This window comes from Nicotiana attenuata, unplaced genomic scaffold (genome assembly GCF_001879085.1).
Source record: "Nicotiana attenuata strain UT unplaced genomic scaffold, NIATTr2, whole genome shotgun sequence".
NCBI classification, from domain to species: Eukaryota; Viridiplantae; Streptophyta; class Magnoliopsida; order Solanales; family Solanaceae; genus Nicotiana; species Nicotiana attenuata.
Window position 1 is genome coordinate 72,519 of NW_017672226.1, and position 14,996 is coordinate 87,514.

The 14,996-nt window shown below is 44.6% G+C and overlaps 1 protein-coding gene across 4 annotated transcripts; it reads right to left on the bottom strand.

Moving 5' to 3' along the window:
- Window positions 1-196: 196 nt before the first annotated feature.
- On the bottom strand, window positions 197-3,263 carry LOC109212383 (protein FAR1-RELATED SEQUENCE 12-like). 4 transcript variants are annotated; one of them, XM_019376024.1, is made up of 3 exons: window positions 3,108-3,263; window positions 1,115-1,705; window positions 197-566 (listed from the first exon to the last, which is right to left on the bottom strand). In XM_019376024.1, the coding sequence occupies exons 2-3, from the start codon at window positions 1,691-1,693 to the stop codon at window positions 360-362; spliced, it is 786 nt and encodes a 261-aa protein (XP_019231569.1). In that variant the 5' UTR covers window positions 1,694-1,705; window positions 3,108-3,263; the 3' UTR covers window positions 197-359. The 4 variants fall into 4 exon arrangements, with proteins under 4 accessions (XP_019231569.1, XP_019231572.1, XP_019231568.1 ...); XM_019376027.1 differs by lacking the exon at window positions 3,108-3,263 and adding an exon at window positions 2,982-3,091 and having other exon boundaries at window positions 1,124-1,705; XM_019376023.1 differs by lacking the exon at window positions 3,108-3,263 and adding an exon at window positions 2,982-3,091.
- Between the last annotated feature and the right edge of the window lie 11,733 nt (window positions 3,264-14,996).

Here is a 14,996-nt window from a genome sequence, read left to right on the forward strand (position 1 = left end):
CAGAATGATTGTCAATGCAGAAATGAGACAATGATTGCAATGCACCCCGCAGGTGTAGTCTCAAAACTTCTATAATAATCTTTCTCCTCTCAATATATGCAAGTTCAAAAGAAAGCAAAGCAACGGTCTCTCTATTTCTTTTTGTTTTCCCCTAGTCTTAATCTATTAGGCTTTAGCATGTCCCAAGTAGTTGACGAACAGATGAAAATACAAAGTTTCTGCAAATGATAATACAATACAAAGTTTCTTTGGCCCTTACATTCAAGTAGCTTAACTCCAGATCGAAATAACTCCTACTTATCCTAAAGTAACAAGCTAGAATCAGAGAAGGAAAAAAATGTGTACAAGCTATTGGGATGCTAATCTGACTCCTCTAGCCGTTCATCAAGTTCTTTCACTCGCTGGACTGCTTCTTCAACACTTCTTGATAAATGATCAGTGTGATCCTCAATGAATTTCAACAATGTTTGCAGTTGTTCTTGGTAAGCTGCACACCTCCGCTTACATCGCTGCCTCTCATTATAAAGTTCAAGGGTCAGCTCTCGAATTCTTTGATCTTTCTCATCCTAAAACAAGCAAAATCGTAAGTCACTGAAAAAAAATATATATAAGATCACGTGTGGTGAATTCTCCCACAGAAATAAAGAGATCACTTAGGCAAAAGATATTTCAACAGCTTTGAGTAGGGGCAATAGCAGAATGATTAAGTTCCAACATAGTGCATTTCCTTATCGGAAAAGGTCTCTCTGCCCTTCCAGGATAGGGGTAAGGGGTAAGGCTGCGTACATCTTACCCTCCCCAGACCCCACTTGTGGGAATCCACTGGGCATGTTGTTGTTGTTGTTGTATAGTGCATTTCCTAGTAGCAAAAACAAAATAGACCACAGATAAATTGGCCTGCCAATCGAGTCATTCTCCCTCTTTCAAACATATATAACAGAAGTATATGTAAGTATGCTTGCTGTAGTACATGAACTCAAATGTCAATTCCGTGGGAAACTGGTCTGCTGTCAGTCAACTTAGTATGTGTATTGACATTCATAAGTAGAACCGTAACTTGTCAAATGCATCATACATAATTCTGTTGAATGCCTAGTTGCTAATTAACATTTACCTGACTGACCAATTTTTTTGTAGATCCTCGCCACGGAACTTTACTCGGCGACATTAAAGCGTGATTATGCTCTTTTACAAATTTTGTGACAACCCACTTGCTTTCCCTTAAAGCTACTCTCAGAATGGCAGGACAGCCTTCTCGAGTTGCAGGTGGCGGAGGAAGAACTCTATCTTTCCTGTGAATATATTTTTTCTCACGAAACCCTTCTTTCGAGCAGACAAAATCCTGTCCAATAACCACATTATTGATCCGAGACCGTCGATTATGATGAATCCGCACAGTAAAGCCTATCTGCCTGCCATATGCCATGTAAAAGTCTCTAGCATCATCTCTGGAGTTGAAATCCATGCCAATCTGTGGCTCAATAGCATCGTCACTTGGTGTTTGTTCTCCATTTGAATGCCCTAAGCATTTATCATCTTCTTCAGCGACATACATATCCATGTCTGTTGTGAGCTCTTCGTCAAAATAATCATGATCATCATTGCTCTCAACTGGTGGAAAATTTCTTTCATCCAAACCAAATGCAGGGCTAGATGGGCTCCCCATTGCCACATCAGACTTATAAAAGCCCATAATCCATCATTCCTGAATATTTGGAGCAGAAAAAGAAATCAAGAGGAAGCACAAAATGGAAATAACTATAAACAGAAACAATCTCAGGCACTCATGGTGCACCATTTTGACACCAGACATAGAAAACAACAAGGAAAAGAAATTGGAAAATAAAGCATTTTATGTTCTCGGGGAATCAAATAGTACGTGAAATGAGGAAAATATATCTGATATGCATCATCCATCAAGCTCTCATTCCTGTTTTCTGAAACTTGAGGACTAACTAAGAAGGATTCAATTAACAAGGATTGCCTTTCAGACATGACAAAAATCTAACGATGATCATACTCCTTCACATACACTTTCTAGAAGCGTTTCAGGGTACTACTGATAATCAAGTCAAGTACAAGGAGGAAGTAATGTGCACACATGATAATTGTATTAAACTTGATTAGGAAATAACCACCACGCACAAAAGTTTCTTGAATAGATTCATATTTATCCTACGGGCCCACCGTCAAAAATTAAAAGCTTGAACTGAACAAAAGCATTATATGCATTGTTCTACTTTTCTTTTTCCCTTCATTATCAAATTAAACAAGCAAAGAAGTAGGAAAATGCATCAAAATTAGGTCACTGAAAGCTAAAAGCTCAAGTCAGAGCACAATTGTTACAAGAAAAACAAACCCAAAAGTTTTCTCCAAACACAAGCTTGCATAATATTCACATTCTTATTCATTAAAGGGGAAAAAGATGCCAGCACAGAACCATCCATTTTCCCTTTTAAGATGGTCAATAGACACAACCACAACAACTCATTAATTCACATCATTCTCACCTCAACCAAGTAAAATACCTCCAAGTCCACCTAGTTAACTTCAGCCCAAAAGCTTAATAGTCGAGTTTCTTGAGTTAAATTTTAACTGTAGCAACAAAGCCTAATACATCTACAAAAAGGCAGCCCGGTGCACTAAGCTCCCGCTATGCACGGGTTCCGGGGAAGGGCCGGACCACAAGGGTCTATCGTACGCAGCCTTACACCACTAAAACATCCACAAAAGATTCTAAAAAGGAGTCATAAAACTAAAATATTCCTCCTATATCAATCTGGGTAAGGCAAGATTATTCAAGCTCAAGCTAACCAAATAAGGACTATGATAAGTGGACCAAGTATTAGAAGAGCAATATGAAACCCTAATTATTTGGATATCCAAAAGATTCCAGCTTGATTATTTACTGAATGATCAGAAAGGTGGGTCTCTAAATGTAATTAAGAACACAGGAGCAAGAAAGGAGTTTGTGGGTGTACAATGTTTCAAGAATTGGCGTCCACAGAGTGAAAAAAGAAACTCAATTCAACTTCTGAAGTGCTAACCAACTCTTTCGACTAAAACGATGAATGATAAGAAGAGGAAAGAGACAGAAATTGCTTTACCTACGACATTATCGAGGTCATGTGCCGCTACAGTCACTTTTTCTTTTTTATCTTCTGCTTCCAAATATTCATATGTGACCCCTTCAACGCGATGTGATACATTCCAATAACTTCTCCAATCTAGATTTTATACATTGGCGAGAGAGCAATTTTCCTGATTTTTCGTGTAATTATCCATGTAATAGGTTTAGACGGTATTTAGATTTCGAGAGTAAAATTGACCGCAATTGTTATTTTTTTTACGTTGTTTTCAAATATCTATATTTTATTTTAAAAAACTTAAAGTTTTTATGTTCAAATAAATTATAATAATTAAAAAATTTAAATCTCAGAAAGCAAAATGTGTTACATAAATTGGGACGGAAAGATACTACTTTATTAGTTTGTCTTTAATTTGAGTTCACTTTTAAAAAAAAAAAAATAGATAATTTCTCACATAAATGCTACTAGTACTTAGTAGATATACTTATTTTTACGTACCAAATAAAACTCCCAACATATATAAGAGGAGATAGAGGTACATACTATAACTACGGGAAGGAGGCACAAACATACAAGTCAAGCACACAAACAAACACACTTGAGATCATAAGGGCATTGGGAGATCCAAGAGGAGGCTCGGTTTTGCACACTCGAAATATTTAATACACTTTCTAAAAGCTTCTTTGTTAATTCTGCTATAATTTATGCAAATCACTGACTTGAGCAGTGTGTAGTTTGTGTGATGTTTCCTGTTTTGTCACTGGAGATCCAGACGTATGCAAATCACTCTCATTAAGTACTTGATGACGAGTCGATAAACTCATTTTAATAGCACCGCCAATATGTATGCGGCCAAAATTGGGGAGTTCGACTTTGGGGCTACTGTGACACTCCACGCCCGACCTCGAGAAGCTCGAAGCAGAATTTGAAGTGTGACCTCGAGGTGCGTTCTCGAGGGAACATATCGAAGGTTCATTGTGGTCAATCTCGGAGCAGTACAAATCGATGATCGTAATGGAAAGGCGGGAAAGCTCCCAAGGATACGTGGTTAGAGCTGACCAAGTCTGCAAGAATAGTACAAATCTGTACTGAGCCATTATACAGCTGTACCAATAGCATTTCCTCGTCATTATTAGAATGTACTATGTTGGGATTCTCCCCTCCTATATAAAGGGGACCTTTGTCATTTTGTAAAACAGATAAATATTGAATACAATAGAACATTCTCTGCTTTTCTTGCCTAAACGTGTTCAGCAATTGCTCTATAGATTTATTGCTTGTTCATTCATTGCTCATTTATTGTTCTTCATTTATTGCCCATTATTAACCGCAAAAGGCTATCTTCAAGGCCTTCGTTATCATTGTTTCTTCATCAATTGTTCATTGCTAACTGCCCTAACTAGGCCTCGAAGCCCCTGTTCCAGCCAGCTCGAGGCCCAGCCTTGCAACAACATTGGTTTGCATATCTTGTTTCTCTTTACTTACACTCAGCATCTATTGCCTAACAACTAGTATTGAAATAAATCACATATTTTTAGAACCATACAATCAAATATAATTGTTAATACCATTTTCAAGGTAAACAGTTTGGCGCCCACCGTGGGGCTAAAAATAATAGTGATTGTTTTGGTGCTAGTTTTCTGAAAACACAAGTTATTCTTCACACTTTTTTTGTCCAAGAATCTTTGATTTCAAGTCAAAAAATGTCTAACTCAGCAAATGCACACGAAAATAACGGTATTGGGCTTCATGGAGAGAACGGTGCAGATGCCGGTGTACCACCGCAAAACCCAGGGGTGGCACCAGCACAAATCCCCGTCGACGTGGGCTCACGCAACGCTGTGCATGTCGATGTAAGCTCTCATACCGACGGAAGTGTGCGCGGGAAAAAACCAACATGAAGCACAGGGGACTTCAGCTCGGGAGGAAAGAGAAGTTAGCCTTCAAGTCATTTTTGAGATGTTGCAAGCACAACAAGTGGCTATTGCTCAGCTACAAAGTCAACAAAAAACTCCAAGCACAGCAGCACCGGAAACGGCTTCTCGAGTCGAGCAGGCACTAGAGAGATCGAGTAACAACGAGTCAACAACAGACCCCGCTATTATGAAGATGCTCGAGGACCTCACCAAAAGGATTGAATCAGGAGAAAAGAAGATAGAGGCTAATGATAAAAAGGTGGAGACTTATAACTCGAGGGCCGTTCAGATCCCGGGCGCACCCCCAATTTTGAAGGGCGTAGATTCAAAAAAGTTCGTACAGAAACCATTCCCATCAAGTGCGACTCCGAAGCCCATCCCAAAGAAATTCAGAATGCCCGATGTCTCGAAGTATAACGGGACCACGGACCCCAATGAGCACATTACCGCTTATACTTGTGTTGTAAAAGGGAATGACTTGAAGGATGACGAAATTGAGTCCGTCTTGTTGAAGAAATTTGGAGAAACGCTGTCAAAGGGGGCTATGATGTGGTATCATAACCTACCCCCGAATTCCATATTCATTTGCCATGTTGGCAGACTCTTTTGAGAGGGCACACGCTGGTGCCATCAAGGTCGCCACCAGGAAGTCCGATGTCTTCAAAATCAAATAAAGAGAAAACGAGATGCTAAGGGAATTTGTATCTCGCTTTCAGATGGAGCGAATGGAATTACCACCAGTCTTCGATTACTGGGCAGTACAGGCATTCACTCAGGGCTTGAACGAACGAAGCTCGGTAGCTTTGAAGCAGCTAAAATAAAATTTGATCGAATATCCCGCCGTAACCTGGGCGGATGTGCACAACAGGTATCAATCAAAGATCAGGGTCGAAGACGACCAATTAGGAGCCCCCCGGGCTCAGTATATCCTAGCAGGATCTTAACAAAGGAACAATGGTTTACAGAAAGAGAGTCGACACCAAACAAGGAAAGATACTAGCCGTATGTAGAAGATCGAAGAAATGCCTCGAGGCGTAAGACACCTCGAGGCGATTGAAGGACATATCGAGGTCAAAGTTCCCGGAGACTCATGATTAAAGCCGGTTTCGATAGGCACACTGGGTCGGTAGAGGCACCCCGGCTATCTGAGTACAACTTCAACGTCGATGTTTCGGACATCGTATCAGCCATAGGTAAAATCAAAGATACCAGGTGGCCAAAACCCATACTGTCAGATCCTTCACAGAGGAACCCTAACTTGGTATGCAAATATCACGGCACTCACGGTCATAGGACCGAGGATTGCAGACAGCTTCGAGAAGAGGTAGCCCGACTGATCAGCGAAGGGCACCTTCGAGAGTTCCTCAGCGACCGAGCTAAAAACCAATTTCGAAAAAGAGAGGCGAACAGGAAGAACGAACTAGAAGAACCACAGCACGTCATACACATGATCATTGGAGGGGTCGACGCCCCACAGGGACCCGTTGTCAAGCGGACGAAAATATCCATCACCAGGGAAAAGCGAACTCGGTGTTACATACCAGAGGATGCTCTCACATTCAGCGAAGAGGACACCGAGACCTTGTCTCAGCCTCATAATGACGCACTGGTAATTTCTTTTCTTTTGAATAAATTTCAAATTAAACGTGTGCTCGTGGATCCAGGTAGCTCGGCCAACATAATTAGGTCAAGGGTGGTGGAGCAGCTCGGACTGCTCGACTAGATCGTACCCGCCTCTCGAGTCCTCAATGGATTCAACATGGCGAGCGAGACAACGAAAGGGGAGATCATCCTCCCGGTCAACGTGGCCGGTACAATCCAAGATACCAAGTTTCATGTCATCGAAGGTGACATGAGATACAATGCCTTACCTGGAAGGCCGTGGATGCACAGTATGAGGGCAGTGCCATCAACCCTTCATCAAATGATGAAATTTCCAACCAAGGATGGAGTAAAAGCAGTGTACGGGGAGCAGCATGCAGCAAGAGAGATGTTCGCGGTGCACGACATGGCACCGGCATCGACGCCCTCTACATCGAAGAAGCCTAAAGACAAGCAAACAGCCAAGTAGCAACCACAACCGACATTCTCGGCTACATCCGAATGAGTGAATAAAGGACCGTGCCGCGTCCTCGGAGCAAGCAATTGAAACGTATCGAGGCTCGAACGCTATCATTGCTAAGGAATCGAAGCACCCTCCAGCTCGAAGACCTTGGGTTTTAAAGCATGCGTTGCGCTCTTTTTCCCTTAGATCGGGTTTTATCCCAAACGGGTTTTACCGGCGAGGTTTTTAACGAGGCAACATCCATATGCTACCTAAGGAGAACTCATCAAGTATTCAAGGCTTCTCTTCGATCAACCTCAAATACTGGGGGGCATCACCCCGGGAGGTCACCTCTCGGAAGAAATTGAACTATGCCTAGGAGGACCTCGATAGGAGAATGTTGTATTGGGCCAAACAGTCAAATGAACTGTGTCCATGTAGAATAATCGAGCCTCCAAAGGCAAAAAACATGTACGCATATATCAAGTAATTGAGGAAGCCTCTTTGCTTATCAAAACACTTTGTGCCTCGAAGAAGTTCACTACTTTCTCATAAGACGGCTCAAGGGCCAAAAACTCTCGAACACTCGGGGACTGTCATCGACAGTCAGCTCATCGAGCCATCGAAAACTCCAATTCATAAGACCTCGATCAGGCACTTCAAGCTTGTAAGCCCTCAGTTAGGCAACATCAAATCTGTAAGACCTCAACGAGGCATGCCCAAACCTATAAGACCTTAAAAAGGCATAACCCCGATAGTAAGGCCAAGGCTATATATCTGAACTTGTAAGACCCCTAAAAAGGCATACCCTCGATATAGACGCCGAGGTCATCTCATCCGGGGACTAAAGGCTACGGCCGAACATCAAGACTACGGTCGTATCAAAAGACTCCGACCGAATTAACGTGGCTCGGAGACGTCCAACCGCCGCCATAAAATTAAAGGCCTTCAAATACTTCGAAAATACTTCAAAAAAAACCGGTTAATCAGGCTACCCCCGGCATAAGCAAAGGAGCCTCGATCATATCATCTCCAAACAATGAAAAGGCTTCGAGACAATCAGCCTTCAGCAAAAAGGCTTCAAAAAATTAGCCTTCAAGAGAACCTCCCGAGGTACTCAATTATCGTCACATATCGACTCATAATCGAGGTTCTTATTTGAGCCGTCAAAGAGTCGGACGAACACAAAACATGCCAAGGCATAATCAAAACTTCAAAATTTTCAGCCGAAATGGGGGAAAACTATAGCCAAATTAAAGGTCGAATCGACCCAACCTAAAAAGAGCCTCAGGGCCAATTTAAAGAGCCTCGGGGTCGATCCACGGAGCCTAAGGTCGAGCTAAAGAGCCTAAGGGCCAATGTGTTGAAAATCTAAGGGTCAATGAGCCCGAGTCAAAACTTGATTCGAGGACCGAGCCCTAAACGGTCAACTATTATCAATTATTCATCAAGAACAACCTAAGGGTTCTTATCTTAAAGTCCAACATATCGGACTAATTATCGGCAAGCATCAAAACTCAAAACATGAGCAAGGACACAAGCAAGAGGAAATTTATATAAAGGGAAAACCAAAAGGTTCCTTTTTTATTATAAATAATGGTATAAAGATACATTTACAACACTCCCACAGGGATCCCTATACAAAGAACAAGAAAGAAAAACCTAGTCTATCCTCGGGAACTTAGCCTTTCCCCTCGGGGACTATGTCTCAATCGGCTCCCTCGGGACCAACTCCCTCACCGGCCTCCTCCTCGTTGTCTTCAGCATCGGAAACGAGGAACTTGGCGTCGAACTCATCCGCCTTGTCCTGCTCTATCTCCTCCGAGAGATCGAAGCCCTTACCATGAATCTCCTCAAGAGTTTCCCTCTGGGATCTGCATTGCACATATTCATTGCTTCTCCTCTCTCGATCAGAAGCCCCCTCAACTTCGTACGAGCTTCAACATCATCTTTCAAATAGATGGCCACCTTCTTATCGGCCTTTGCTTGGACCTCTTCGGCTCGAGCGTCCACAACTTCGGCCTTCATCTTCAAAAGATCTGTTTCAAGCTTAGCAATCCTGCTTATCTGGACCAAGTTGCTTTCTCGAGCATTGCAAAGTTGTATCTCGAGGGCGGAGGCCTTAGCCAAAGCGTTCCTTTTGGCCGCAACATGAGCATCTATCTGTGCCTTCAATTCGTTGCATTCAGAATTAACCTGGTTGGCTTCGCCCCGAAGGCGTTCCAGCGTCTCTGTCTTTCTCTGCAACTGAGATACCAAAATATTAGTTACCGAAGATGGGAGAAGAAGCATGTATTCCCTCAAAGTAGAGGTTACTTGTTTCTCGAGGTTGCCTTCGTAATCATAACTTCGGTTCAACTCCGATCGAAGATGTATCAGCTCTCTTGTCTTCTTATCACAAAAAAGCCTGAGAGATTACTCCCCATTCAAGGCTTTACGCAACTTAGCCTCACAGAGAAGCAACTCAGACTTGAGCTTATTGAAGGCCTGTGAGAAAGAAGGTTCAGTTAAAAAGAAGAAAGTACGAAGTTAGAAAAGTAATAATGACTTCAAAACTCACCATAGAGCAGAGTCGTTGAGCTTCCTCGAATGTCGATCTCGCATCTACCAGCTCGGTCTTATCAGCCCCGGTAGAGCAACTCGAGGCGCTCTGATTGGGCGGAGATACGTCGAAGCCCATTTCCCTCGGTGTACTTCCCGGCGTCCGAGAACCAGCTGCCAAATCAGGTAATGAAGGACCTTCGCCCCTCCTCTCTTGTGGAATCTCTCCCTCGAGACTAGGGGCCTTGAGTCTAGCGGGCTCAACAGTCTCGCGAGGCCTCCTGGTTCGAGCCATCAATGCAGAATCATCCTCTCCGGGTGCATTGATGTCCACAGAACAACCGATAAATATGAGATCTTCGTCAGCGGCAACGTCCTTCTCGCGCCCCCGGGCGGGTCCTGCCTTTCTATGGGAATCCTCGTCCTTCGAGGATCTCTTTCTTTTATTATCCTTCCTTGTCTCAGAAGTCGAAGGTCCTCCCTCCTCCTCGAAAGGGGACGGTCTCACCTCAGAAAACTCACCGATGCCTGCAACAAAGAAATTAGTGTACGTAAAGGAAAGTACTCCTCGAGAGAGGACTACATAGGACATACCATGGTGCTTAGCCTCCCATTTGCCCTTCGACAAATCTCGCCACTTGCGCTCGTCATAAGTTGAAGAGCCGCCAGTTTGCGAGCCCAGTCCGCAAGATCGGGGACCTCATTTCGCATCACGGGATCGCTGCGGAAAAGGAACGAAAACGTCCTTACGGAGTTTGGCTCCACCGAAGACAAAAATAATAGAGTTCAGTATATCACTTACGCTTGAAATTCCATTTCTCGGGAAACGGCAAGAACTCCGCAAGAATAATATCAACAGTCCTCACTCGAACAAACTGACGCATCCACCCTCGATCCCTGTCCTCGTCATCACTAGCGATAAAGGGCTTGGTGGATCGACGTCGTAGTGTAATTAGACCTCGATAATGCAAAGGCCGATACAATCTGATGAGGTGACTAAGAGTGAACTCGAGCTCGGCCTTTTCAGTAAAAAATCTCATCATCAACACAATCCGCCAGAAAGATGGATGGATCTGAGCCAAAGTAACTCGATATCTTTGACAGAATTCGAGCACGAGTCGGTCGAGTGGACCCAACGTAAAAGGGTACGTGTACACGTTCAGAAACCCCTCTACGTGGGCCATAATATCCTCTTCCCGGGAGGGTATCTGCAGTCTCACCTTTTCTCCACATCCGCAATCTCTCCTCACAGCCTCAAGGTGTCTCTCTTCTATTGAGCGAATGAACCTCGATGCATGTTCTCGATGGCTCGAAATGTCGAGAGGTTTCTCTATCGTAAAATCTTTCATTTCGATGAAACAGTTCGAAGTTGGCTCGCCAAACGCCAATGGTGTACCACCGACCGGGCGGGAAGCAGAGGTGGGACTTCCCTCTTTCTGGTCAACGGATTTGGGCATGGTAGCCATGATTCCTTCAAAACAAGAGAGGGAAGATGAAAACTCAGGCGAAAGCTTTGATCTGATGCGGCACTAGAACTAGCGCAAAAAAAAGGAACTTTATAGAGAAAGGTAGTTGCACAAAGCGGCAAAGCCCTCAATGAAAGGAAAGCAGGTATATATAAGATGAACGACGACTATTTATTAACTTTGATAGCCAATCAGCTCTGACAAAGCAATTATGACTTTTTGGGAAAATATACCGACGGGGACACTTTGGTCACTTCACGGTCATGTCACAGGAATGACGTCACCACACAGTGTTCGAGGGATCGAGGAGTCATATCGATTCCTTACCAACCCGACCGAGGGAAGGTATGCGATTGAAACCAGAACAACCCGACCTCAAGGGTCTCTGTTACTCCAAGCCGAGCTCGAAGGAGTTAAATTCAAGTTCGAAGCTTGACTTTGGCATGAACACTAAAAGGCAAAACTTTGAAGACATTAAACAAGAAAATCCTTTGCATTCCAAAAATATATTTACAAAGGTGCAATTACAAAACTCCCATGCGGAGTCCACATACAAAAGAAGAAGAAGTAAAAAGAGCAAAGGTGGCCTAGTCTTCATCTTCGCTACTCCCCGAGCTACTTGCAGAGCCCTCGTCCGAAGTAGTCGGAGCTGCCGACTCCTCTTCCAAGGCCTTCGCTTCTTCGATCTCGGCAGAGAGATCGAAACCCTTGGAGTGCACTTCCACGAAGGCCTGCCTCCGAGCTTCTAATCGAGCATGTGCAAGGGCGCGAGCCAGTTTGAGCTCGGCCTTTTCAGATATCTCCCTGGCTCGAGTATTCGTTGTAGCAGCATCTTCCCGATACGAGAATATGAGTGCATCGGCTTCAGACTTGGCCGTGGATAACGCGGCAGCCAACTCGGCATGAAGCGCCTTGAATTTGTGAACCTCCTCTTTAGCACCTTGAAGAAGACTCTAAGTCGAGGGCAGCTCCTCTCGAAGAGTATCCCTTTCCGAGGCCATGCTATCCTTATACCGCTTCAGCTCAAGGATCTCGACATCTTTGGCTGCAATCTCTTCCCGAAGCTGCCCCGCTAGGGCATCCTTTCGCTCAATCTGCAAATGCCGAGTCAAGGTAATAAACACCGAGTTATGAAAACAAAAGGCAAGCTCATGAGTATCGAACTACCTGCTCGATGAAGTTGGCCCGCTCTTGGAGCACTTTCTCCGAACTTGCTCGAAGGTTGTTCAGTTCCTCCTCCTTTCGGGCGTATAGAGTTTTTAGCTCATTCGACTCCGAAGCGACCTTCTCGAACTCCCCCTCACAAAGAGTCAGTTCAGCTCGTAACTTGGAGAAGGCCTGGTCGTACAGCATCGTGACCTATAGCACGAAGGAAAGAAGTTAGAAAAACAAAGGTTATGTCAAAAATCAACTGTTTTGGAGTTTCGCAGCCTCCTCGAGAATGACTGGAGCATCGAGATCAGCGTCCTCTTCAACACCGGCAAAAAAATCTCCAAATGCATCATCCTCTCCCTGGGATGCCCCCATATCGGGAGTCTCCCTGTTCTGGGCATCCCGTATTTGCCCTGGGAAAAACGACGGGCCTGATTGAAGATCGTCTATGACATCAACCTCTATCGGGGCTTCCTCTCGCCCTCGAAGGGCCTCAGAGAGGGATCCTCCGAATGCGCCATCCAAGTGCTCATCGGCACAAGTTGTATCCTTTTTAATGGTCGGCTCGGGGACTGCATCTAAACCCTCCTTGAGGGTCTCCTCAATACGAGGTGGGACGACATCGGCCACCTCTGACTCGACAGTCTTCTGCCTGGCAACTTTCGAAGCATCAGCGCTTCTATCCCATATTTGCCCTAGGGAAAACGACGGGCCTGATTGAAAATCGCCTATGACATCAACCTCTATCGGAGCTTCCTCTCGCCCTCGATGGGCCTCAGAGCGGGATCCTCCGAATGCACCAACCAAGTGCTCATCGGCACAAGTTATATTATTTTCAATGGTCGGCTCGGGGACTGCATCTAAACCCTCCTCGAGGGTCTCCTCAATACGAGGTAGGACCGCATCGGCCACCTCTGATTTGGCAGTCTTCTGCCCGGCAACCTTCGAAGCATCAGCGCTTCGTCTTGTCCTATGTACCAGTGGGCAACTGTCATCGTCTTCGTCTTCAGCACGAAGACTCTCAGCAGCTGCCGAAGTTAGGACCGTTGCATCGGCCCTAGGCTTTTGAGCCTTAGCTCTCTTTGATTTCGGGGACTCCGTCGGCGTCTCTTTCTTTCTCTTTCTATATTTGGCGGGTTTTTGGGTCTCCTCTTCGCCAGGAAGAGGCGATCTCATTGAAACGGCTTCCCCGAGGCCTGCACAAGCATAAAATGTCAAACATACCGCCAAGAAATCTACTTATAAGGAATTCAGAGGTGACAGCGGTGAGGACGTACCATGGTTTTTGGCCGCCCATCGAGTTTTGGCCAAATCACGCCAAACGCGCTTGTCATATGAGGGGGTGGAGTCTAAAAGTTTAACCCAGCCCGGGAGGTCCTTGACCGCGCCGGGGAAACACACGGTGGCTACGAATCCAGAGGAGAATCAAGAAAGGAATTAGTTCGAAAGAGGAAAAGAGGACATTCAGATGATAAAACATGCTCGGTGTAACGACACTTACGTCTCATATTCCATTCCTCAGGGAATGGCATCTTCTCGGCAGGGATGAGGTTTGAAGTCCTGACTCGAACGAAGCGGCTCATCCACCCCCGGTCTTTATCTTTGTCGATGCTGGCAAAAAATGCTTTGGTAGATCGATGTCGCAGTTTGATTAGGCCCCCTCGGTAGAGACGAGGGCTATACAATCTAATCAGATGATCGAGGATGAAAGGCATCCCCTCGACCATGTTTGAGAAATATCTAATCAAATAGACGATTCTCCAAAACGAGGGATAAATTTAACCAAGCGTCACTCGATATTGTCGACAAAAATCGAGGATCACCGGGTCTATCGGTGGAGAAGAAGAATCTACAGGACCTAAGGTAAAGGGATACGTATATACGCTGAGGAAACCAGCTCTGTGTGTAGTTATATCCTCTTCCGATGAAGGGATCTCTACTTGTACCGCCTATCCCAGCGCAATCTATTTTCACCTTCTCTATGTCAGTTATTAGACTAATGTACCGTGACATGGGCTCGCATCGGCCCGATACTGAAGAAGGTTTTTCAATTTTTGAAATTGGAGGATGTATCGAAGGGCCCATGAATACACTCCTCAATGCAAGGAGGCACTACCTTTTTCCTCTTAGACGAGCGAGACGAAGAAGGGGCTTCCTCTTTTAGAGGTACTGTCTTAGAAGTTTTGGCCATGGTTATAACAAAGTTTCAAAGTAAAAAGTGAACACAGAAGAAGGGTGAAGGCAGGAAATTGTTAACAAAGATTGAAGATTTAAAGATGTCGCAAAGGTTTAAAAGATAGGGAATTGGAGTATAATAAGAGTCATCTAAGTGTATTGAAGGAGTTGAAAGGGCGGACCAATAGCGGTTCGTGAGCTTTCCGAGAACCGTGTTGACAAGACCTCTGTACAACTTTTCTGTCACATCATTTAATGATCTCACGTGGCTGACATCACAATGGGGGTATCGAAGAGGCAAGAACTCAAGATCATTTTTTATTATTTCATTCTAAGAAACGCGGGGACTATCCGTATGCGGCCAAAATCGGGGAGTTCGACTTTGGGGCTTACTGGGCACTCACGCCCGACCTCGAGAAGCTCGAAGCAGAATTTGAAGTGTGACCTCGAGGTGCGTTCTCGAGGGAACATATCGAAGGTTCATTATGGTCAATCTCGGAGCAGTACAAATCGATGATCGTAATGGAAAGGCGGGAAAGCTCCCAAGGATACGTGGTTAGAGCTGACCAAGTCTGCAAGAATAGTACAAATCTGTACTGAGCCATTATACAGC

What these genes read in the sequence shown, in the direction of transcription:
- LOC109212383 (XM_019376024.1), bottom strand. Translation starts at nt 1,693, where the DNA reads ATGGGCTTTTATAAGTCTGATGTGGCAATGGGGAGCCCATCTAGCCCT. An exon ending in CAAAAAAATTGGTCAGTCAG is followed by an intron (nt 567 to 1,114) that starts GTAAATGTTAAT and finishes TGCTTGTTTTAG; the next exon opens with GATGAGAAAGATCAAAGAAT.